The following is a 23,879-nucleotide window of genomic DNA, read 5'->3' on the forward strand; positions in this document are numbered from 1 at the left end:
TACACTCTAAAACCTCTTATCACCCTCAACAAACACATTTATTCCATATATGATGAATGAAGGCACCCTACAAAACAAACCAAAAACACAAGGAAGGGTAAGAGCAAAAAAAATCAACAAAAAACCAAAAAATAAAAGAAAGGAAGGAAAAGAGAGTAAAGGTGAGAATCTGGGTTGCCTCCCATAAGCGCTTTGGTTTAACGTCGTTAGCTTGACGTTTACCACCCCACTCAAGGTGGTTTGAAAAGAATCATTTTTATGAATAAGACCAACAAACACTCCATCAAAATATTTTTAAGCCGATGACCGTTAACCAAGAAAGAAGATGAGGAATCCAAAGGAGAAATCTCCACGGTGCCATTAGCAAAAACATCTTTCACCAAGAAAGGACCACTCCATTTTGACATGAGCTTTCCGGGAAATAACTTCATTCTCGAGTGGTAGAGGAGGACTTTATCACCCACAAAAAACTCCTTCTTCTCAATAAGCTTATCATGAGCTTCTTTGGAACAAGCTTTGTAGGTGCTAGCACAGTCATAAGCATCAAGTCTAAGCTCCTCTAGCTCATGAAGATCCAACCACCTTTTCTCCCCCGCACTTTCTAAATCAAAGTTTATCTTTTTGATTGCTCATATAGCACGGTGTTCAAGCTCCACCGGGAGATGGAAAGACTTGCCATAGACAAGACGATATGGAGTGGTACCAATAGGTGTCTTGAAAGCCGTCCTATATGCCCAAAGAGCATCATCTAACTTGTCCGACCAATCCTTTCTATTCCTTGCAACCGTCTTCTCAAGAATGAGCTTTATTTGACGATTAGAGACCTTGACTTGGCCACTCGATTGAGGATGATATGGGAGGCCGAATCGTTGATGCACTCCATGTTTCCTCAACATCTTTTGGAAGGCGTTGTGAACAAAATGAGATCCGTTATCGCTTATCATAGCCTTAGGCACGCCAAACCTTGGGAAGATGATTTTAGTGAACAACTTCAACACTACTTTGTGGTCATTAGTAGGAGAGGCAATGGCCTCAACCCCTTTAGAAACATAGTCCACAGCCACAAGTATGAATTGATTACCATATGAAGATGGGAATGGTCCCATGAAGTCAATTCCCCAAACATCAAACACCTCTAACTCAAGAATAGGCTGTTGAGGCATCTCATTCCTCTTGAAGATATTCCCAACCCTTTGACATCGGTCGCATGACTTTACAAATCCCCACAAATCTTTGAAGAGATGCGGCCACCACAAACCACATTGAAGAACCTTAGTGGCGGTTTTTGAAACGCCCATATGACCGCCACTTGGATCTGAATGGCACATATTTAGAACACTTGGCACCTCTTCATTTGGGACACAACGCCAAAGCAAGCCATCCACCTCGCGTTTATACAAGATTGGTTCATCCCACAAGTAATGTCTTGCCTCCCTCTTAAGCTTCTTCTTTTGGTTCTTGGAGAAAGAAGGTGGAAACTCCCCACATGCTAGAAAGTTCACCAAGTCGGCATACCATGGGAGATCCTTAACCTTAATGGCATACAAGACATGATCAAGCATTCTATCTTCAATTGGTAGACCATCATCATGAATTTGATCACCCTCAAGGTAAGAAAGATGGTCCGCCACAACATTTTCCGCACCCTTCTTATCCCTAATCTCTATTTCAAAATTTTGTAATTCAAGCACCCAACGAATCAACCTTGGCTTGGACTCTTTCTTGGCAAAGAGATACTTGAGAGCCGCATGATCCGTGAAGACAATGGTCTTGGAACCCAACAAATAACACCGGAATTTCTCGAAAGAGTGAACAATGGCCAAGAATTCTTTTTCCATTGTTGTGTAATTCTTTTGGGCCCCATTTAGTGTCTTGGACATATAGTAAATCACATAAAGCTTCTTGTCCACACGTTGTCCCAAAACACCTCAAATTGCCCAATCACTAGCATCACACATCAATTCAAAGGGTAAATCCCATCTTGGGGCTTGAACAATGGGGGTAGAGATTAGGGCCTTCTTCAATCTATTAAACGCTTCCAAGCATATATCATCAAAAACGAACTCAACATCTTTTTGAAGAAGATCATTAAGGGGCTTGGCAATGAGTGAGAAATCCTTGATGAATCTTCTATATAAACCTGCATGACCCAAAAATGATCTCACTCCCTTGACATTCACCGGAGGTGGAAGCTTATCAATAACCTCAATTTTGGCCTTATCCACCTCTATTCCTTTATGAGAGATCTTATAACCAAGCACTATCCCTTCCTCCACCATGAAATGGCATTTCTCCCAATTCAAGACAAGATTAACCTTTACACACCGAGCCAAACATTTCTCAAGATTAACTAGGCACTCTTCAAATGAAACCCCACCTACGGAGAAATCATCCATAAATACCTCCATTTCTTCCTCCAACATGTCTCCAAAAATGCTCATCATGCACCTTTGGAAAGTTGCGGGGGCATTACAAAGGCCAAAGGGAATTCTCCTATAGGCAAAGGTCCCATAGGGGCATGTAAATGTTGTCTTCTCTTGATCTTCGGGGTGGATTGGAATTTGGAAAAATCCCGAATAGCCATCAAGGAAGCAATAGAACTTGTGCCTTGTTAGTCTATCTAACATTTGATCAATTAATGGAAGGGGAAAGTGATCCTTTTTGGTGGATGTATTTAGACTTCTATAGTCTATACACATCCTCTAACCGGTGACCGTTCTAGTTGGAATGAGCTCACCACTCTCATTCTTGACTACCGTGATATCCCCCTTCTTAGGAATGACATGAACGGGAGAAACCCACCTAGAGCTTGAGATGGGGAATATGATTCTCGCATCCAAGAGCTTGGTGATCTCTTTTTTCACCACCTCTCCCATTTGAGGAAGTAGCTTTATTTGTCGTTCAATAGAAGGAAGGGTGCCTTCCTCAAGCGTTATGTGGTGCGTACACAAAGCGGGGCTTATACCTTTAAGATCATCGATAGTATAGCCCAAAGCACCTTGGTGCTTTCTCAAGACACAACATAACGCTTGAGCTTGGCACTCGCTCAAGGATGCACTAACAATTACGGGGTAAGTGGAATTTGGGCCTAAGAAGTCATACCTAAGGTGCGATAGTAGAGGTTTGAGCTCTACCATAGGCACACCTTTACCTTCTTTTGTTGCGGCCGCTTGCAAAGCTTCATGGCTTGATATCTTCAAGCACAATTGTTCATCCACTTCCTCCATGCTTCCATTAAGCAATTCCTCATATAACGCTACCTCCTTGCACGGTACACCTAGCTTGTCTTTGTTCAACAAAACATTCTCAAGAGCATCGTTAGAGGTGAGCAAGTGCTCATGCATGGAAGACACAACATGATCAAGAGAGTCAATCATCATGCAATTTTCAAGAGAAGAACTTGGATATTTCATGCTTTCATTCAAATCGAATTCTATGACCTCATCTCCTACCTTAAGGGAAATCTTTGCACACTTTACATATATCATAGCACCCGAGGTAGCAAGAAAGGGTCTACCTAGAATAATTGGAATGGTAGCATCTTCATCCATTTCTAAAACAACAAAATCCACCGGGAACACAAACTTCCCAACCCTCAATGGAACATCTTCCACTTTACCTTTTGGAAACTTGATTGACCTATAGGCTAGTTGCAAGGTAATGTTAGAAGGTAAGAGTTCCCCTAGATCAAGTCTTTGAGAAACCAAATATGGAATTAATCTTACACTAGCTCCTAAGTCACATAAGGCATTATCAAATTGCATCTTGTTAATAGAACAAGGGATGGAAAAGTTTCCAGGGCCTTTCAACTTGGGTGGCATTTTGTTCATGATGATTGCACTACAATTTTCAGTCAAATTGATTGTCTCCACAACATCACAAGTCCTCTTTCCGCTAAAAATGTCTTTGAGGAATTTGGCATAATTAGGCATTTGGTTGATCACATCGGTGAAAGGTAGAGAAAGGTGAAGTTGTTTGAGCATATCAATAAATCTCCCAAATTGCTCATCCAACTTGTATCTCATGAATTTTTGGAGATAAGGGAGCTTGGGTTTCACAATCTCTTTCTCTACTTTCACCTCTCTTGGTGTCTCAACCAAAACCTCATCTAAAGATGCTCTACTTCCCTCATTCTCAACCAAAACTTCCTTGGGGACCTCCTTGTTATCACTCCTCCTTGGCAATCTCTCCTCAAGAACCTTACCACTCCTTGTAACAATAGCATTCACGGGTTTCTTGGGATCTAGGCCTTGGGAAGGTAAAGAAGAAGGGCTTTCTTGGTCTTTAAAAGCACTAGCAAGTTGAGAAATTTGGTTTTCGAGCATTTTGTTGTGGGTCATCATTTAATTGAACTTCTTGTCACTAACGGCCATATATGTGTTCAACAACTTGGTTTGATTTTCAATTATTTCCTCCAAATTGGTCCTAGAAGAAGAAGATTGTGAATAGGAATTTTCACCTTGAGTCTTTGGAACAAATCCGGGTGGGGGACCTCTTTGAGAATTATTTTGAAAATTGCCCCTACCTTGATTGTTCCAATTACCCCTATTTTGATTTTGACCATAACCTTGATTATGGTTTCCACTACCTTGGTTATGATTTCCATAGATTTGTTTTTGATTACCATAATTTTTTGGTTTTGATTTTGACTACTATAACCTTGATTGTTATATTGCCACAAGAACTTTGGTTCCCTTGGTTCCTATAACCACCACCTTGGTTATAGTTGTCAAAATTACCTTGGTTTTGGTAATTCCTATTCCATTGACCTCTTTGATTATCAAACCTTTTCACATTATTATTTGACACATAATTCAAATGCTCACTCTCACTATTATCAAAATCATCACCACATTCCGGAGAAGCATGAGGGCAATTACAAGAGTCATGATCATAGGATCCACATGCATCACAAAACAAGCAACCACTAGGCATGTTATTTGAAGAGGGAGGGGGTTGAGAGTTAGAAAAGGTACCTCTCCCCTTAAATTGGGAGTGAGAATTCGAAGCTTGAGAAGAAAATGAGCCTTCTAACTTGGCCTTGATCGCGATCATTTCTTTCCCCAAGTTTGTCATTTGTGAGGATAATTTGTTGATCGCATTTAGATGGTCTATAGAGTACACCAAAGAGCTACTCTTGCTAGTTGAATCCCTTTCACCATCTTGCCAATCTCTATAGTACTTAACCACGTCCTCTATAATGTCCACCACTTCCTCTTCCGTCCGATTCATTATGGGACTTCCGGCACCCCCATCAAGGCATGATTTGCCTTGAGGACTTAGGCCACCATAGAAAATTTGAATGACTTGATAGGTTGGAATTCCGTGGTGGGGACATTCCCATTGGTACTCTTTATACCTCTCCCATGCTTCGTAGAGGCTTTCATAAGGTCTTTGCTTGAACCCTTGAATCAAAGCTCTAGCCTCCGCTGTTTTCTTTTATGGGTAGAATCGGGACAAGAATTCCTTGGTGACTTCGTCCCATGTTCGAAGGGAATTTGGCTTTACCTCCTTATCCAACCACTCCAAGGCTCGGCCTATGAGAGAAAATGGAAACAACTTTAGCCGGATGAATTCTTGAGAAACTCCGTTCACTTTGATAGTGTTGCAATACTTTTCGAACTCCTTGAGATGGTTCAAAGGACTCTCATTCTTAGCTCCGCTATATTGTCTCCTTTCGATCAAAGCGATCATAGCCGGCCTAATTTCGAAGTCATTCGCCGGTGTTGTAGGTGGAGCAATTCCACTCTCAAACTTGTACGCACCGGGAATTCCCAATTCTTTCAAAGCAACTCTTGGTTGATCTCCCATTCCTAGTTCCTCTTCAAATCCTTCTTCTCTTGAAGAACTAAACTTAAAGGATCGACTAGAAATTCTTCTCCTTGAAAGTGTCCTTTCGATTTCCGGGTCAAAAGGCACAATGGATTGATCACGAGCTCTATGCATGCAAAACTTCAATGAAAATATTAGTAGCACGGCTACAAATGTAGCCTTAAGAAACAAAATCTTTTTGTATTTTTTTTTAATTAAAATGAAATAGACTCAACAACTAAATCTAAGCACGAATTTCACTCCCCGGCAACGGCGCCATTTTGATAGAGGAATAAACTAGTCGTTAATTGCCTATCCCAAAATTAAACACTATTTATAAAATACTAAACCAACCTAAAACAAGTATAGGTAAATATAGGGTCGAACCCAAAGGAGTTAGTTGGTGTTATATTTAGCCTAAATCAAGCTATTTCGGATATTGAAGTGAGAAAATGGTTGGTGTTATGATAGCAAAATTAGACTAATCAAGTAATTCAATAAGCTAAATGCTAGGGATATTGGTTCCACATGCTAATTCAATAATCGTGCTAATCGACAATTTCTTCGTTTGATTCAAGCTTTGCAAAGGACAAACAATAGTAGCAATCAAGAGAGTTCAAGAGCTATCTCCTAGAGGCCAAACTAGGGGTCACTATGAATGGCTAATCAAGGAAATTCACAATCAAACTTAATCAATTAAAGCAATTCTAAAATTGATGGGTCGTGTCATTAAGAAATGCAATGCAATCTAGATTAATCTTATAGGTTGATCATTCCTAATCTAATTAATCACATGCAAAACTATGTCAACCAATTTAATTGCAACAATTCAATCAATCAAACATCATCAACTAGCACAAATTATCAATCAAGCATGCTTTCCCTTCTCCCTAGCAACTAATCTACTCACTAATCATGGTGTAACTCAAGAAAAAATCACTAGAATTAGCATTGATCATCATTCTAAATCAAAATTAAGAGAAAGCAATATCAACTACAATATCCAATTCAAATCCAAGCAATACAAACAATCAAAGATGAAACTAAATCAATCAAGTAAGAGATGAACTAGAAGAAGAAAATCTTACTAACATTAATGATTGAAAATGAAGAAATCCAAGCTCAATTGATCCAATGTTGAAATACAAATCCAATACCAAGAACTTCTCTCTCTAAAATTAAGCTAATGAAAATTATCTAAAAGTTATCTTTAAAAAGGAATTACAAGTGTATTTATAGGCAAAGAAGAAAAACGGGATTCCCGCGCCCTCTCTAATAAACCCCGCGCCCGCGGAAAAATGGGTACGGAACCCATTAAAAACTCCGCGGGCTTTCTGGGCAACACCCGCGCCCGCGGGTCTTCTAGCCCGCGCCTGCGGCAGAAGCACCCGCGCCCGCGGCAAAAGCGCGGCGAATCCCCTGCTCCCAAAGGGTGATCAGAGGGCCGCGGTCTCTCTCGTACGAGCGGGCTCTCCAAACTACCCGCGCCCGTGGCAAGCCCACGGCCAGACCGCAGAGAGTTCCTGGTCGAAATCTGCCAATTTGGTCCATAAGAGCCCGCGCCCGCGGCCTTCAGTACCTGCGCCCGTGGTAGACTGGCAGGGCTTGATGCCCTCTCCAAGCCGATTATTTCCTCCTTGCTTAGTCAATATAGCCCATCTTGATTCCCTTGCAGAGAAAAATCCTAGGTACCTACAAAAACAAACAACGAAAAGAAATAAAATGGAAAAAGAACCAAATAAAAGGAAAACACGAAGAAAACACGAAAAAACACAAGGAAAGAAAGAAAGAAAGGAATTAAAGGAAAAAGGACCAAAAATAAGATAAGAAAGCATAAAAAGGAAGATGAAATCATCCTAAAAGACTACCCTATGAGTGCCATAAATGACACTCATCACCTTTTCATACCTAATCTTGAATCTTGACTCATAATTCTCAAACACGAGACCAAACCAACTAGGGAGGACAAAGGCATCTTTTCAGGGTGGTAATTTTTCATTTCTAAATTTTTTCTTTCTTTTTAGTTCTTTGGGTTTACATTTGCTTTCTTGCTAACCATTTGAGCCTTTTCCCTTCTTTTCAAGCCACATCTTTAGTTCTTGAGCCTTTTGTTTCATTTTCGTTTCCATTCTTGGTTTTTGTGAAGCAATTGATCATTATTGTTGGAGTTTGTGGTGAAGAATTTTAGGTATTTGGTTCTCTTGAAAGCAAGTTTATATCGCGATATTTGTGTGAATAATGGTAAGTGAATAAATTAAAAGCCGTCCAAAGTAAAACAAAAGGCAAGGACAATGCAATTGCAAATTTGTAAAAGTCGTCCCAAGTTAAATAGGCATGGACAATTGCTTTGAAAGAATTGAAAATACAAAAAATACACAAAAAAAAAAGACAAGGTGAATTAGTAGTAAAAATGAGAAAATCCAAAAATATTTTGATGTAATTTCTTTTCCTTTTCAAGCATTGAGGACAATGCTTCCTTTTAGCTTGGGGGAGAAGCGTTTACGCTTTTTGTATATATGCTTGTGTATATAGATTTGAATAAGCTTGGGGGTGTTAGTTTGTTTTTGTTTGGTGACTTCTCGGTTTTGGTGTCGAGGTTTGGCCAATATTTGCTTCATAACCTAGGTGTACCACCAAATTTTAAAAATTTTAGCCTACCCCTAACCTTTTGCCCTTACGTTACAACCTTTGGGAAAGTCCTTTCGACCTAGTAGTTGAGTCATATACCGAGGGAGGGCATTATGAGTTAAAGCCTAAGGACAAGGGATGCAAGGTCAAGATGTCGAGAAACCCTCAAATTCTACTCTTTCTCTGGTTCCTTCGAGGAACCATATAAGCGCTTACTAAGGGAAGATTTGAAACCATATGGAGAACGCGGCTAGATTGCTTGGGATGAAAGTGGATTGCGCCTCATTAGTTCTCTACACTTACCATACCTTATGTTTCAATCAACCGTGAATATCTTGAAGCATGCATACCCATTTCATATAGAAAAGTGTTCATGCATTTGCAATTGACCGTTTGTGAAAGTCGTTGTCAAGAGCTATTTGTTTGAATTTTTGTTTTACTTTCTTTTCTTTTTAAATGATTTTGCCTCATTTTATTTCAAAGAGTTGTGGGTTAAACTCTTAGGAAACCCTTACGAGACCTCACTCGTCCTCATAGGCGACTTTAGGGTTTAAAGGGCTTGTTGTAGCTAAAAACAACCGTGATTCCTATGTTAGTGAGTCTTAGTGTATATTCTTCTTCTCCCCTTTTCTTTTCTAAATAAACCCTCCTTATTCCTTTTAGATTTTGCTTTGCTCGTGACGAGCAAAAGTCTATCTTGGGGGAATTTGATGAGTGTCATTTATGGAACTCATAGGGTAGTGTTTTAGGATGTTTTCACTTTATTTTTCATTCTTTTCTTTTATCATTTTGGTCATTTGTCCTTTAGTTTCTCTATTTCTTCTTTTTTTCGTGTTTTACGTTCCCTTATGTAGTTTTATTTGTGTTTCTCTTTTATATTGCTCTTTTTCTCTTTTATTTTCTCTCTTAGGTTTCTTTTGTAGGTGCTTTAGGACTTAGCTTCGCAAAGGAATCAAGAGGAGAAAGAAGAGCTAAGCAAAGGAGATTTAAGCCTCTTGGAGAGGGCTCAGAGAGGGCGCTCTGCTTCTTCTCTTTGCCGCAGGCGCAGATCCTGAGGGCCGCAGGCTCGGGTTAAGTGCATCACTTTGGTGATTTTGGGCAGGAACTCTCCACGCCCTAGCTGCGGTCTAGCCGCGGGCGTAGAGAATCTAGAGAGACCGCTCCAGATAGAGAGATCGCGGCCCCCCTGTCTTCACTTGGTACAGGGCAATTGCCGCGCCCTGAGCTACGGGAGCGGGCTACAGTACCCGCGGACGCGGGTCTTGCCCAGATTGCTCGCGGAGTTAGTTATGGGTTTCGTACCCATTTCTCCGCGCACGCGGGATCTTCTTGGAGAAGGCGCGGCCGATCAGTTTTTCTTATTTGTCTATAAATACTCTTGTAAATATTTTTGAAAGCTAACTTTTAGATAATATTTCATTTGCTTTGTTTTTAGAGAGAGAAACTAGAGAGAAAGTAGAGATTGTAATTCTTGGATTTGATTTGTAATTCAACATTGCTTCTTCAATCAAGTTTGGATTTCTTCTTCATACGCATGTTTTTTTTTTGAAGAAAATGAGTTAAACATTTATAGCGATTGTAATCACTACAATAATCACCACGACTGGATGTAATTTTTCGTATCAATTATTGAGGCCAACCCCAGCGATATTGAAAACCACTACTAAAGGCTAAGGCAACGGGGGATATTGTATCGAATGACCATTCGTTGGGAAAGCTTTTTGTTGCAATTACAATCGATACTAAAGGTTAAAATAATCGCTACGAAAAGGTTATTTTCTTGTATTATAAGGCATAGAAATTGAATTAATTATGAACTAAACATGCACGAATATCGAAATAAAGGATCCAATCTAGCTGCCTTCCGAGGTCAATTGGCTTCTCCTAACATAGCCTCTATGTTTCCACATTAGAACCATATACTAAGAGGTACTATTAAATAACAATCGATAGTATTAAACCTTAACTAAGTCAACTTTCGTTCCTTGTTAGCAAAGATTCACCTTTAATCAACCAACAATGTGCACTTGCAAGAAGATTAAAGAATATCAAGCATATAAAGACTTTAATCACAAATAAATCAATTCTAAACCCTAGAACATGCTCAAGATCCAACTACACCACAACCATCCCCTTAATGGAAAAATTACTCACTAATCATGCTAATAACAAGATTAATTAATAAATAATCAAGAATAAACATGATTAACAAGCAATACCAACAACTAAAATAATAATCAAAAGAAAGCAATAAAAATAGAGAAGAGAGAGTTAGAGATTCTCATTGATTGAAGATGAAAGTCTATAGAAAAGATGATTAATTTCTACTTCAAAATCCAAACTCAACAATGGTGAAACCCTTACTTTCTCTCTCTAAACTACCCTAATCCTAACCTAAACCTAGAGAGAGAAACTCTCCTAAAACTAATTAGAGAGTTGAATAATTGATAATTGTTTTCCTCCTTTTAATTACCCCCAAAAAATGGGTATATATACAAACCTAATAAAATAATAGGAAAAATAAAATAAATAAAGAAATAAGAAAAGGGAAAGAAATAAAGAAAAGAAAATGAAATAAAAATAAACCCACAAATCCCCCAAAAACATCAGACCCCTACTTCCTCTTCTTCTTTTCGAATTAAGCTGCGCTAAAATGGGGTTTTAATCCCATGCTTTGCATCTCACCAAATCAAACTAACGACCATCATCATCAAATCACCACCGCTCATCATCATTGAAAATCGGCATCAAGCAAACACCACCGTTCGATCTTCATTAACAACCACGTGCGAATCTCGTGAAATGGTTCAATCGAAACATGTGTTGGTGTGGCCGAACTACAGGGTTGGTTCGGTCGAACCATGGGTGAGTTTGACCACACCTCTTCAAATTACAAAACCTCAAAAGTTTCTGATTGTTTTGACATTTTTTTGCATTTTGACCGAACCCTCAACGGTTTGCTCAAACCCGATTGATTTGCTATTTGCTCTGATTTTGGGCGCTTGATTGAAGGGTTGAGTAATTGTGGTGGATGCGGAGATTGGGTGGCTGAAATTGAAAGGTTGTTCTGGTATTGCCGGCGCGGGCTGGTGCTGATTGTTGACGGTGGTGTAGGCGGTTTGTATTGCAGGTCAGATGTGGTGAAGGGTTGCTGTTTTGGTGGCGTTGCTGCGCGAAGGATGGATGGAGGAGGTTAATTGGTGGTTGCGTGAGGGAGCAGGGGAAAGGTTGGTGGCTGTTATGGGGTGTTGGTTGATTGTTGCAGTGGTGCAGTTGCGTGGGAGCTGGAGTGGCTGCAGTTTGGTGGTTGATTGTGGGTGAAGGAGAATTGGAGGGCTGATAGTGGCTGCTCTGTTGAGTGAGGGAGACTGATGGAGTCGGGGAATGGTGTTAAGGGTGGCTGAAGGTGGAGATGCTGCTGATTTGTGTGGTGAAGGGTAAGGTGAAATGTGGGGTGTAGGATATGGGCCAGCAGTAAGTAGTAGGGCTGTTTTTTATGCCCTTATCTCAAACCCGAAACTCACTCCATTTGGATATTGTAGCATATGCCTTGAACCTCAAACACGCCTACAAACATGAGCAAGATTGAGGAGAGGATTGGGACAAAGAATAAAATAAATAAAACGGAAATAAATAAAATAAAATAGAAAATAAAAGAATTAACACTAAGCTAATAAAAAATAAATAAAACTGTACAAGTAAATAAAATCAAATAAATAACAAAATAAACATAAAACTAATAAACACTATGAAAGTAACAAATAAAAGGAACAAAATTAAATAAATCGAAAGCAAATAAAATATGAAAATAAACTAGAAACCAATTAAATAAAGAAATTAAATTAAAACATACTAAAACTAAGAAATAAACTAGAAACTTTATTAAAAAGAAAACAAGAGAATAAAAGGGAAAATAAACACAAAAATAACTCTAAAACTACTCCCTAAGAGTGACATAAATGTCACTTATCACAACTCCAGAACCAAAATTCCAAAACAGAAAGATCAAATCTCATCAAACAATGTATAAATCGTATTTATTTTCTCCCAAAAATAATTTTGAGTAGGAGTCGTAGAAAATTCTGAAATTGTTTGGAAATTTATAAATGGTAAAAAAAAGTAGTCGTTTGAATGTTTGATAATAAACGAAAATCAAGAGAAGTAATGGTAAAGACTGAAAAATTAATTCTTCCATTGAAAATTGGAAGAGGAAAGTGAGATAATTGCTAATTATTTTTGGGTAAAATAAGAAGGTTAATGAGAATTTAGTATTGAATCAGATATGGAATAGAAAAAGGGATGAAAATTTCATATTAAAAGTAGTGAAATTAAAATGGAGATTGGAATTTGGAAAGTTTGATGATATTGAAAATGGAAGGTAGATTGATTGGAAAGTAGATTGGAATTCGAAAAGTAGATTGGAATTCGAAAAGTAGATTGATTGTGAAGAATACCCAGTCAATCTTGCGAAGATAACGAGATGGCTAACTTTAGTTTTTTTTTTTTTATTACTTTTTTTTAGGTTAGGCTCTAAGTGAAAATTGGCCCCATAAAATTGGGGGCCCTGTGTGATGCGGGAGCATTATTGAAAACTACGAGTTGTGCGACTATATGTTCCAATTGGTGGCATTTATGGCTCCATTCTACTTTTGGGTAACTTCTCTATGTTATGACGTGACTTAGGTGAATAAAAACAATACTTGTGTCTTGATTTTACAATTGATGGTTGAAGATAAACAATGGGAACGAGGATGAGAGGGAAGAAGCTTATCAATATATGATGCAACTACTTTATTCAGCCATATCTCCTTCGTTACAAGCAATTTTTAGGTGATTCAAGTTGGAGGTGAAAGTAGAGTTCAAGAGCTTCCCAACGACAGGTCACATGCCAAATTTCAGCTACAAACGAAGAACTTATGAACGTTTGAAGTTGAGCTATCCAGGTAGTCGCGAGGAGCAGGGGAGTTCGACCGAACCGAAGCATGTCCGACCCAACCATTTTGTCAGTTTTAAACCCCCGATTTTGTCAGTTTTGCAGCAGTGGACGAACTCCAAAGGTTAGACCGAACCAGGAGCAGGACAGTTCGAACGAACCATCCCTAGGTTTGGCCGAACCTACCCACAAGTTCGACCAAACTTACCCTTAGTTCGGCCGAACCTTTTCCCGTTTTTCTATCAGCTTGTGTGAACTATTTAATTTGTTTTAAGACATTTTTGCAATGAAATTAATGTTGAACTTTGCTTAATTTTGTAATCAAAGAGACTTTCTCTCTCTACCATAATCTTTGTGATTATCTTGTTTTCTTTGTGATTGCTACCTTGTAATCTTTGTGGTTACACCTTAATCCTAGCTTTACTTGGTGTTGGCTTTGATAAAGACCCCTATTTTCATTATCTTGGTGATTTTGAGATAGGTTTGCCTTATTTTGTTGGTTTGAACTTGTTGTTACTTGATTTCTCCTCCCTTTTTCTTGGGTTTTGTTGGTTATTTCATATCATTTGGTATCAAGAGCCTAGATTATTAGCCTAGAAAGATCCTACCTTTTTGAATTTCTCTTTTCCCCTCTCAAAAGATCTCATCTTTTCCCACAAAAATTTGAAATTTCTCTCAAAGATACAAGCTTTCTATATTAAAACATGGGTGATAGGTACTATTATGAAGATGATGAAAGTTACAATGAACACTCTAGATTGGATGGTCTAGAAAGGAAGTTTGATAGACTTCTTGAGGTCTTGGAGAATAGAAGATGTCCTAGAAGATGTCCTAGAAGAAGGAGAAGCCCAAGTTGAGAAGATGATTCTCACTCTCCTCATCGGAGAAGGGAACACCACCAACGGCACCATGAGGACAACCGTGACCGAGATACCATTTTGAAACTTCCGGACTTTGAAGGTAATCTTGATCCTAATGAATTTCTTGATTGGGTTAGGAGTATGGAGAATGTGTTTGAATATAAGGGTTATAATGATGAAAAAGGTTTCAAATTGGCCATCCTTAACTCAAAAGACATGCTTCTTTGTGGTATGAGAACTAAAGAATCATAGAAAGAAAGATGGAAAAACAAAAATCACATCTTGGGATAAATTGAAGCACATGAGTAGAGCTTTTGTTCCTAGAGATTATTTGCATGATGTTTTTCTTAAGTTGAATGCTCTCAATCAATGATCTATGATGGTGGAGAAGTATACAAGGGAGTTTGAAAATCTTCCTATTTTGAGTGGGATTGAAGAGGCCCCAAAACATAAGATTGCTAGGAACATTGGTTATCTTGAGAGGAAGCTAAGGTTAAAAGATGATGTTTGTGACCATGGAAGTATTGATCATGTAGTGCAAAAGGCTTTAAACTTTGAGAAGCTTGATAAGGTGAGTAGTGCTAGTGGGTATTCTAAACCTTCTTTCAAAATTCCTTGTGCATCAAAGGATGAGACACACAAGCCTTTGCCAATTATGATGGAAGAGGCTATGTGCAAAATTGAAGCTCCTAGTATGGATGAAGAAATATCTACACCACATTTTCCACTTGATCATAAGAGAGACTATGGTCCACCAATCTATGATGAAGAGGTAGTGTTTGATGTCGAGTCAACAAATTGCAAAGAGGCATTACCGATTATGATCTTGAATGAAGTAAACATGAAGTCCACATTTCATGTTGATGATTATTTGTCTCCGACTTATGAGAATCTCTTAAGTGAGGTATATAATCCTACTCCTTCCTTATGTTCTTCTAGTGAGGTTTTTGACATTCATGTTAATGAGAGTTGTGATGATTACTATATAGAGCATGAATTGAAAGAAGAATTTAAGTTGGATGTTGTGAAAGCCTCTTTTAATGAGCAAAGTGGTTGTTCAATGACTTCGAATTCTTATGAGCATCTTGAGCTAGATTCTTGTTTACCATATTTTCATGTTGGTAAGAGTATTGCAAGACAATAATTTGAAAGGAATTCTTTGTTCTACGATGTGTTTATTGGTACATCTTGCATTGGTTCCACATTTGGTGTTGGATATTCCTTCAATGATATTTTTCAATGTGATTCTACACTACTTGTTGGATCATCATGTGTTAGCTAACCCCCATGGTTATCGTATTGCGCTTGTGGTGGGTGCTTGGGTAAAAGAATCAATAATGTGAATGGTGATATTATTGTTCTCCTCTTGCTCTACACAATGGTTCACTTAATTTTACTCCTCATTTTGCTCAAGTTCGTCATCTTGGTGTTTGATCCGGGTAGATACATCAGTTGAATGTGTTCTGTGAAGCCAAGTAGGATTTATTTCTTTTAATAATGAAGTCATTATCTAAGTTTTGGTTTGAGTTTTATGTCATCTCTAAGAATTGAGGTCAATTCCTTTTCAAGAGAGAGGGTTTGATGCGGGAGCATCATTGAAAACTACGAGTTATGCGACTATATGTTCCAATTGGTGGCATTTATGGCTCCATTCTACTTTTGGGTAACTTCTCTATGTTATGACGTGACTTAGGTGAATAAAAACAATCCTTGTGTCTTGATTTTACAATTGATGGTTGAAGATAAACAATGGGAACGAGGATGAAAGAGAAGAAGCTTATCAATATATGATGCAACTACTTCATTCAGCCATAGCTCCTTCGTTATAAGGAATTTTTAGGTGATTCAAGTTGGAGGTGAAACTAGAGTTCAAGAGCTTTCCAACGACAGGTCATGCCAAATATCAGCAAGAAACGAAGAAATTATGAACGTTTGAAGCTGAGCTGTCCAGGCAGTCGCGAGGAGCAGGGGACTCGACCGAACCAAAGCATGTCCGACCGAACCATTTTGTCAGTTTCAAACCCGATTTTGTCAGTTTTGCAGCAGTGGTCGAACTCCAAAGGTTCGACCGAACCATCCCTAGGTCCGGCCGAACCTACCCACAAGTTCGACCAAACTTACCCTTAGTTCGGCCGAACCCTTTCCCGTTTTTCTATCAGCTTGTGCAAATTATTTAATTTGTTTTAAGACGTTTTTGCAATGAAATTAATGTTGAACTTTGCTTGATTTTGTAATCAAAGAGACTTTCTCTCTCTACCATAATCTTTGTGATTATCTTGCTTTCTTTATGAATGCTACCTTGTAATCTTTGTGGTTACACCTTAATCCTAGCTTTACTTGGTGTTGGCTTTGATTAAGACCCCTATTTTCATTATCTTGGTGTTTTTGATATAGGTTTGCCTTATTTTGTTGGTTTAAACTTGTTGTTACTTGATTTCTCCTCCCTTTTTCTTGGGTTTTGTTTGTTATTTCATATCACTGTGCAGTAGGTCTGTTTGCACAGGGAGAGGGTCGGCCCTGAATTCCAGGTGGCAGTGGTTGACCATCAACAAAATTTCAAATTTTCAGCTCGTGAGTTGAATCCTTTCAATGCTTACTCTATGCTCCACTTCTGCTTTAAACATCTCCGTCCATCCATATCTTAGTGCTAGTGCAAGTTTAAAACATTGTAAATTCAGACAACAATTTACGAATCTAACTATTAATAAATGGTATATTAAGTAATTACTCGTTCAAACAAATAACTCAATACTAATAGAATTATATACAAAGAACACAAGCATAATCTAAATTATATTCATGACAAAATGCATAAATCCGTTATCCTAATTGTAGAAATACAATTTCGGCTCCATACAAATCGGACAAATGCATCACTTCTAAATGCATCCAAATATATAATATGATAAATTATTCAAACCAATAATCCAATAAATAATTATCCCAACCATATTAGAGCACAATTTCCATTTTCAATAAGTTCAAGTACCTTTAAGAAATCAAACCACCTGTTGGTGATGTTGTCTCCAGCATAATCCAACACCATTAGTCCATTTCCCTTCGATTTGCCAGCAATGATTTGATGGGTATATATTAGGAATGGATCCTCATTACAAGCTATATATATCGGTTAGGCGACAACAAAATTGGATTCCTCCCTTTTACCACCACTATAAGTGCAATTGCGATATGGGGTTTGAGATTAAGGCTTGTACTCACGCAGTTACATCCTTTCGTTAACGACCGTATATTTGAAAAAGGGGTACGACTTACAAGAATTGCCAAGAAACATGAGAGAGTACCAATTTGTCCCTCCTATATTTTGGGGGTTAAGTCTTGGTGCATAGCGCCTATTGATTTCAGCGCATATAGGATGACAATTTTACAAATTAAATAGTACTATTAAAAAAACTTATACTTTAGTGGTACACTATACATGCATAATGGTACTTTTATATACCATTAAAGAGTCAGTTTTTTCCAAAATTTGAAACTTTTAGGATGGTAAAAAGTACCACTACTCCTGTAATAGTCCATAAAACGTACTACTCAAACAAATTATATTTTAGTGGTACATTATATATGCATGATGGTACATAATGGTACATTATAATGTACCACTAGAGAGTCAGCTTTTTCTAGAATCAAAAATTGAATCAGCGAAAATTACTTCCTTACCCTCTTATTTACATAGCTCGCCCATAGGTGTTATGCGCCCAGACTCACTCTATTTTGGGAAAAGACCACACCGCCATATAAACAAATTTTGTTGATATTGGATATCAATTTATATTTTCTCCCAAATTTTACCTAATCACCCTTCTTTTTTTGCAAATATTACCAAAATGCTCCTTAATCGACGTTTTTTTTTGTCCATCAACACGATTAAGTGATTAACTCATACTCTCTAGACTCCAGTCCCTAATGTAAACAAAACCATGAACTACATCAAAATTGCATAAACCTCAGCTCTCACTTCCCCTAAAACCCTTCATTCTCTAACTCTCAACTCTCCTCCTCCTCCTCTAATGGCGCTCAACGCCATTCGTCTCCGCCGAGCACTTTCTCTGTCCTCCACCTTCCTCGCCACTCATCGAAACCTCTCAATCACCTCAAATTCTCTCTCCTCTCTCCTCCTCCAAACCCCCTTTCCTCCTCTTCTACACCCTCTTCCACCTCCCCTTCATTCTCCCGTCGTTTCTTCCACTCTACCCACTTCTGTCTCTCTTCCGCGAGGTCGTTCAACGATGCTGAAATGATCGATCCCGATACCATTCTGTTCGAGGGCTGTGATTATAAACACTGGCTTATTGTTATGGACTTTGGAAAGGATCCTCAACAACGACCTTCTCCTGAAGAAATGGTTGAAACTTATGTTCAAACTTTGGCTAAAGTTGTAGGAAGGTATTCGTTTTTTGCTTCTCGAATTATTTGTTTGTTTGTTTTTGAATTTGAATTTATTCATGGTTTAATTGATTGAAAATAAGGGGTTATTGGTTTTTTTTTTTTTTTTTTTTTTTTTTTTTTTTTTTTTTTTTTTATAAAAAAAAACACTATAAGTTCAATGAATTAGGCTTCATTTGGTTGAGAGAAGTATTTTCTCGTTTTCAGAGTTTATGCCCTGTTCTGTGTTCTTCCCACCTTACTAAAAAAAAATAAGTAAAAAGAAAAAAAAATCAATTTTAATTGAAAAGATTCAGTAACTTCAATTAAAAATCGAAAAAAAATAATTCGAAGAAGTTGCAATTAGTAAAAATTAGTTGTAATTGGTAAATGTCAGTTTAATTTGTAGGTGGTATGTAATTGCTGGGTAGTGGGTGTGAATATGGCAAGGTGGTGGCAGTTGGCTAGGCATGTTGATGGGGCGGTTGGCTAGGCAGCTAGGGTGTATGGAGATGGTCCGGGATAAGGAGGGTAAGTGGTGTGACTATGGCGAGGTGGTGACGATTGACTAGGCAGGTTTATGGTGTGGTTGTATTTGGAGGGAGGTTTGATGGTACTGGTTTATTAGTAGAGGTGTCTTGATGTTGGCGGCTGGGTTTCCATAGGTAGAGTGGTTATGGATTTATGGTTGTAGGGTCTGCTGCAAGGGAGTTTTGGTAGGGGGAGAGGGGGAGAAGCTGATTATGCATTACTGTCATTAGACTATTGCTACAAGTAACCCTTGGTATTGGCAAAATGTTATGGTTTATTGATGACAGTAACCAAATAGATTTTGAATTCTAGTTATACAAATTTTACAGCCACAAATTGGAAATATAGATAAGAAAAAGCACAATAAAGGGGAATCATGGTCTTATCTTGACATGGAAGTACTAATTGTAGCAACTCTCTCAGCAACTCTCCCTCTTTGGACTATGAACTAGTTCAGACTTCCCCGATGGCCAGGTGGATCACTGGTTTTGTTCATTCCTTTATTATGAAAATTGTACTCAACTTTATAGGCCAGGCTTAATATGTGTGTATTCTTACAAAGAATGATTGTATTGGAGCAATGGATATTAGGGAACTAATTTAAGGGAGAGATTCCACGGAAGTTAGTTTATGTAAGATTTGAGGTAAACAAAACAAAAGTGGGGTTAAAAGTTCTTGTGCTTGGTATGAGGGGAACAATTGCATCTATATTGCAACAAGATTATCTCACAACAAATACATATTAGCTATTTGTTCTTGCAATTCACTCCAGTGTACTGTAATGAATCCCGTAACCTACTTAAACTGTCCATTTGATCAGAAATTTAGTGACCTCTTACTCTCTCTCTCTCTCTCTCTCTCTCTCTCTCTCTCTCTCTATAATAAAATACAGCCTCTTCTTCCTAATCTGTTCTTAATAAGCATTTTAGCCTGTTCTATTTCTATCATGCTTGTTTCAATCAAGCACTAGAGTTGTATGTGTTGATCTTGGATTAATATATAGTTCTTTCTCAACATTATCAGTGTTGAAGAGGCAAAGAAGAGAATGTATGCATGTAGCACCACTACTTACACTGGTTTTCAAGCTGAGATGGATGAGGAGACATCACAGAAATTTGAGGGTAATATTGTGCTAAAATAAATTATTTTAATTGCCAAACTATAATGTTTTCTTAAAAGATGAACTTTTCTGCAGGTATGCCTGGAGTTATTTTCGTATTGCCAGATTCATACATAGACCCAGTGAACAAGGAATATGGAGGTAAAAGCAACTTATGCTTCTATATGCGCAGTCACTTTTAAGCAAATTGAAGCTGGGGATTTTTGTGGTCATTTCTCACAGATATTTTGTCAAGTTTATCCCACTGTTGTTTCTATAGCTGTACTTTTAGTGTATCCTGCACGGCTTATTGTTATGCTTCCTTATTGAAGTTTTGTTTTGAATGCCCTACTATAGGAGATAAGTACATTAATGGAACCATCATACCAAGACCACCTCCAGTTCAGTATGGTAGAGTAAAGAGACATAGACCAAATGAACAAAGGCCAATGAATAATCCAATGCCTGGAGAAGGGAGAGGCTATATGCCACAGGGTGGTAATCTAGAGCGCCAAAACACTCCTCGTCAGGGAGGGATGGGCTACCCGCCAAATAGGACAAATTATCCTGAGCAAGGAAGGGATGGTTATCAAGGTGGTGGAAACACTTACATGCCTCCTCGTCAGGGAGGCAGAAACACTTATGTGCCTCCTCAGCAGGGTGGTGGAAACACTTATGTGCCTCCTCAGCAGGGAAACTACAACCATAGCTATACCCATCAGCATCAGACGCAAAATTTTCCCAGTGACCATGGTACTCCTGTCCCACATGGACAAAGCAGCAATTACCCAGGAGAACATGGCTATAACCATCCCCAAGGACAGATGAGGAACTACCCTAGTAACCATGGGGGCTACACACCCCAAGGACAAATGGAATATCCTAATGATGGTAGGAACTACGCTCCCCCGCCTCCAGCAAGAGGAGCTGATGGGCAAAATGGGGTTGGATCTTTTGAACAAAGTGAGGCTGGACGATATGGTCAAGGACTCAGTGGTACTTCTTCTCAGGGAGCAAGTATAAGATATGGTCTGGAATATGCATCTCAAGCAGAAAACCAAAGATTTTCACAGACGCCAGATGAACAGAACTCTAGGAACTATTCACCTGCAATGCAAACTGGAATTAATCAAGTAAGTGATATTTGTCATAATTGCCATGATTTTTTTTTTTTTTTTTTTTTTTTTTTACAAGATACTTGCCATGTTTAGTTTACCTTATTTTTGCTTATCTGATGGTCTGATCTGATCTTATTGTCTGCTTTGACATAACTTTGACTTTAAGTGTATGATAATCTGTAAGGAAAAAATATATCAAGTGTGATCTTGTTAGATTCGTAATAATGTGTATTTTATTCATATGTAATTTTCATAATTTTTTTCATTATGAAATTAAAGATATTTAGTTATAAAAAATAGCACATAAAACGATGATCTGATTTGAACTTATTTTTTCTAGTCTGATCTGAACTTATTTTTTCTGAAATAAGAAAAAATAAGGTGAACTAAACAAGGCCTTAGCCCTTAGTTAATAATGCATTTTAAGCTTTTCAGCCTTTCCTGACACGATATAAAAATGGAATCAGGACAGCTTTCAGCTGTGATGTTCCGACTCAGCTTTTACCTCAGCTGTACCCGTATCAGCCTGACCCTAAATGGATGTGAACATGGGATGTGGTTCAGACCTGTTCAGTTCAACCCAGCTCAGTAAATAGGCCCTTAATCCTAATCTTGTAATATTCATTTTACCAAAGTACCTTTTGTGATGGCTGTTGAATCTTTTCTATCCTTTTTTCACGACTTAATTATAGTGAAAAACTTTATCAAAATTTGATTTTTGTTTAGCACAGGTGAACTTTTTTCTGCAAGTTTTCAATAGGATTATGTTGTTATTATTTGAGGCCGGAGAGTATCCAATTTCTCTCATTTTTTTGCAGAGAAGATTTTGAACGGATAATCAACACCATAGCAGCCTGTGAAGCTTTTTGAAGTTGAGAAACTGCATCGGATAGGATTTGATGAACAGGATTTCAGTTTGTGTCAGTAATGAGTTAACAAAATCTCACTTTATGGCTTCCTTGAGCTATTATGCAAAAGTTATGTACAAGGCACTATGAATTATTCACCTTTGAAGCTATATAGTTTACAAGTATTATGACTTGCATCTATAATAATTCTGTGTCAACAAATCTCTTTGTTTCACTTATTAGTATAGAGGCTGTTGTTACCCCTGGAGATCATGTATATGCATTATTGTCGGTCTCAGTTGATGTACATCAATGTGCCGATTTCTTCTGTTTGTTATTTGTTTCTTTTCTTAGAGCATGCAAGTGAGAATAGTGTCACTGTGTTGGTATGATAAATCAATCAACAGGGTTGAGCAAATTTGTCCTCTCAATATTAGAGGTGACAAAAAATTCAGGTGAGACCGGGCCTTAACATCATATATTATGTCCAAACCTGCAAAAAAAGTAGCGGTACAAATTTTTGCCTACACCCATATGCAGGTAGCATTGCTTGCACCCCCTTTTTTCACGTCATTTTATAGTTTTTATATTTTAGATTTCATGTAACATATTCATTTTTATTTAAGTAAATGTTCAATCTTGTATCATTAATGTTCAATCTCGTTAATATAATGTACTATATTCAAATTATTATATTTTTTCAAATTTGTTTTTAGACCTTTTTTAATTAATTTATCTTATTGTTTAGTTAATTTAATAGATTTCGTTTGAAAAAATATCTTTCCATATAGGAATAATTGCAAAAAACCAATTTTTATAATTGTAGGGAATATTTTAAGTATCCCACATTATTTCCACACTTGAGCCCACTATGATCATATACTTAATTATGGTGGCGTTCAAAGAGAAGGAAATTAGACGTTCACAGGGTGAAGGTTACACCCCTTCACGATCCATGAAATCGCTAACTATATAGTGGTCTGGAACTATGATTGAATATTTGGGAATGAAGATACAAATCCAACCTAAAAGAGATTGAATCTGCCCTAAAAATAGACATCTACTTTATTCTTCTCATATTTATGTGCACTTGCTGACTAACATACAATCAATAGGTTAACCCTAAACCTGTTTAATATATGTTGTTGAATATTAATGCACAAATAAATCTATTATTGACGATCACTTGAATTATAATCATATTAGCCTAAACAAGATTATTAATTATCTTATTAAGCGTGATTACAAGTATAAATTCACTTTAAACATGCATAAAAAGCGTGATCAAGCAATAATAATATCAAGTAACATAATAAATCATCATCATAATAATAATATTCAATAAAGCATAATAATATTATTAGCAAGCAAGATCCTAGGCATGATACTAACAAGATTAATAACAAATCGTAGCATGTCACTAAACAATAAAATCAAATCTTTATCTCTAACATGATATTAGAAAGAATAAAAAGCAACCTAAACATAATACTAGAAAGCAATAAAAGCATCACAACATGATACTAGGAATTAATAATAATATAAGCATGATTTCTATATCAAAAGAATAACAAAGTAATTAAATTACTTACTTCGACGCCTCGTATCTCTTTTTAATAACAAAATACATGCGTTAGTAACTTCAAGGAAAATATTAAATCAAACAAT

The 23,879-nt window shown here is 37.6% G+C and overlaps 2 protein-coding genes across 2 annotated transcripts; one reads left to right on the forward strand and one right to left on the reverse strand.

The window, feature by feature from the left end:
• Window positions 1–230: 230 nt before the first annotated feature.
• LOC110737949 lies at window positions 231–2,441 on the reverse strand. The gene is made up of 4 exons (XM_021918295.1): window positions 2,141–2,441; window positions 1,259–1,927; window positions 704–1,039; window positions 231–601 (listed from the first exon to the last, which is right to left on the reverse strand). Exons 1-4 carry the CDS (start codon window positions 2,439–2,441, stop codon window positions 231–233), a joined length of 1,677 nt encoding a protein of 558 aa, XP_021773987.1.
• Window positions 2,442–18,112: 15,671 nt separating this feature from the next.
• Window positions 18,113–22,479, forward strand: LOC110737959 (multiple organellar RNA editing factor 1, mitochondrial-like). Its single transcript, XM_021918303.1, has 6 exons — window positions 18,113–18,316; window positions 18,370–18,636; window positions 20,170–20,267; window positions 20,342–20,407; window positions 20,603–21,378; window positions 22,187–22,479. Exons 1-6 carry the CDS (start codon window positions 18,261–18,263, stop codon window positions 22,199–22,201), a joined length of 1,278 nt encoding a protein of 425 aa, XP_021773995.1. The 5' UTR covers window positions 18,113–18,260; the 3' UTR covers window positions 22,202–22,479.
• The last annotated feature ends 1,400 nt before the right edge of the window (window positions 22,480–23,879 follow it).

The sequence above is a fragment of the Chenopodium quinoa genome, unplaced genomic scaffold, assembly GCF_001683475.1.
Source record: "Chenopodium quinoa cultivar QQ74 unplaced genomic scaffold, ASM168347v1, whole genome shotgun sequence".
In the NCBI taxonomy this organism is placed as follows: domain Eukaryota; kingdom Viridiplantae; phylum Streptophyta; class Magnoliopsida; order Caryophyllales; family Amaranthaceae; genus Chenopodium; species Chenopodium quinoa.

Bases quoted from the DNA above. Each gene is read 5' to 3' on its own strand.
- LOC110737949 (XM_021918295.1), bottom strand. From the start codon at position 2,441: ATGAGCATTTTTGGAGACATGTTGGAGGAAGAAATGGAGGTATTTATG. The intron at 1,928-2,140 runs GTTTATATAGAA...GGGCAATTTGAG, and splicing joins ATCATTTTTGGGTCATGCAG to GTGTTTTGGGACAACGTGTG. The intron at 602-703 runs GTACCACTCCAT...ACTTTGATTTAG, and splicing joins GGCTTTCAAGACACCTATTG to AAAGTGCGGGGGAGAAAAGG.
- LOC110737959 (XM_021918303.1), top strand. From the start codon at position 18,261: ATGGCGCTCAACGCCATTCGTCTCCGCCGAGCACTTTCTCTGTCCTCC. The intron at 18,317-18,369 runs CGCCACTCATCG...CCTCTCTCCTCC, and splicing joins TCTCTGTCCTCCACCTTCCT to TCCAAACCCCCTTTCCTCCT. The intron at 18,637-20,169 runs GTATTCGTTTTT...CAACATTATCAG, and splicing joins TTGGCTAAAGTTGTAGGAAG to TGTTGAAGAGGCAAAGAAGA.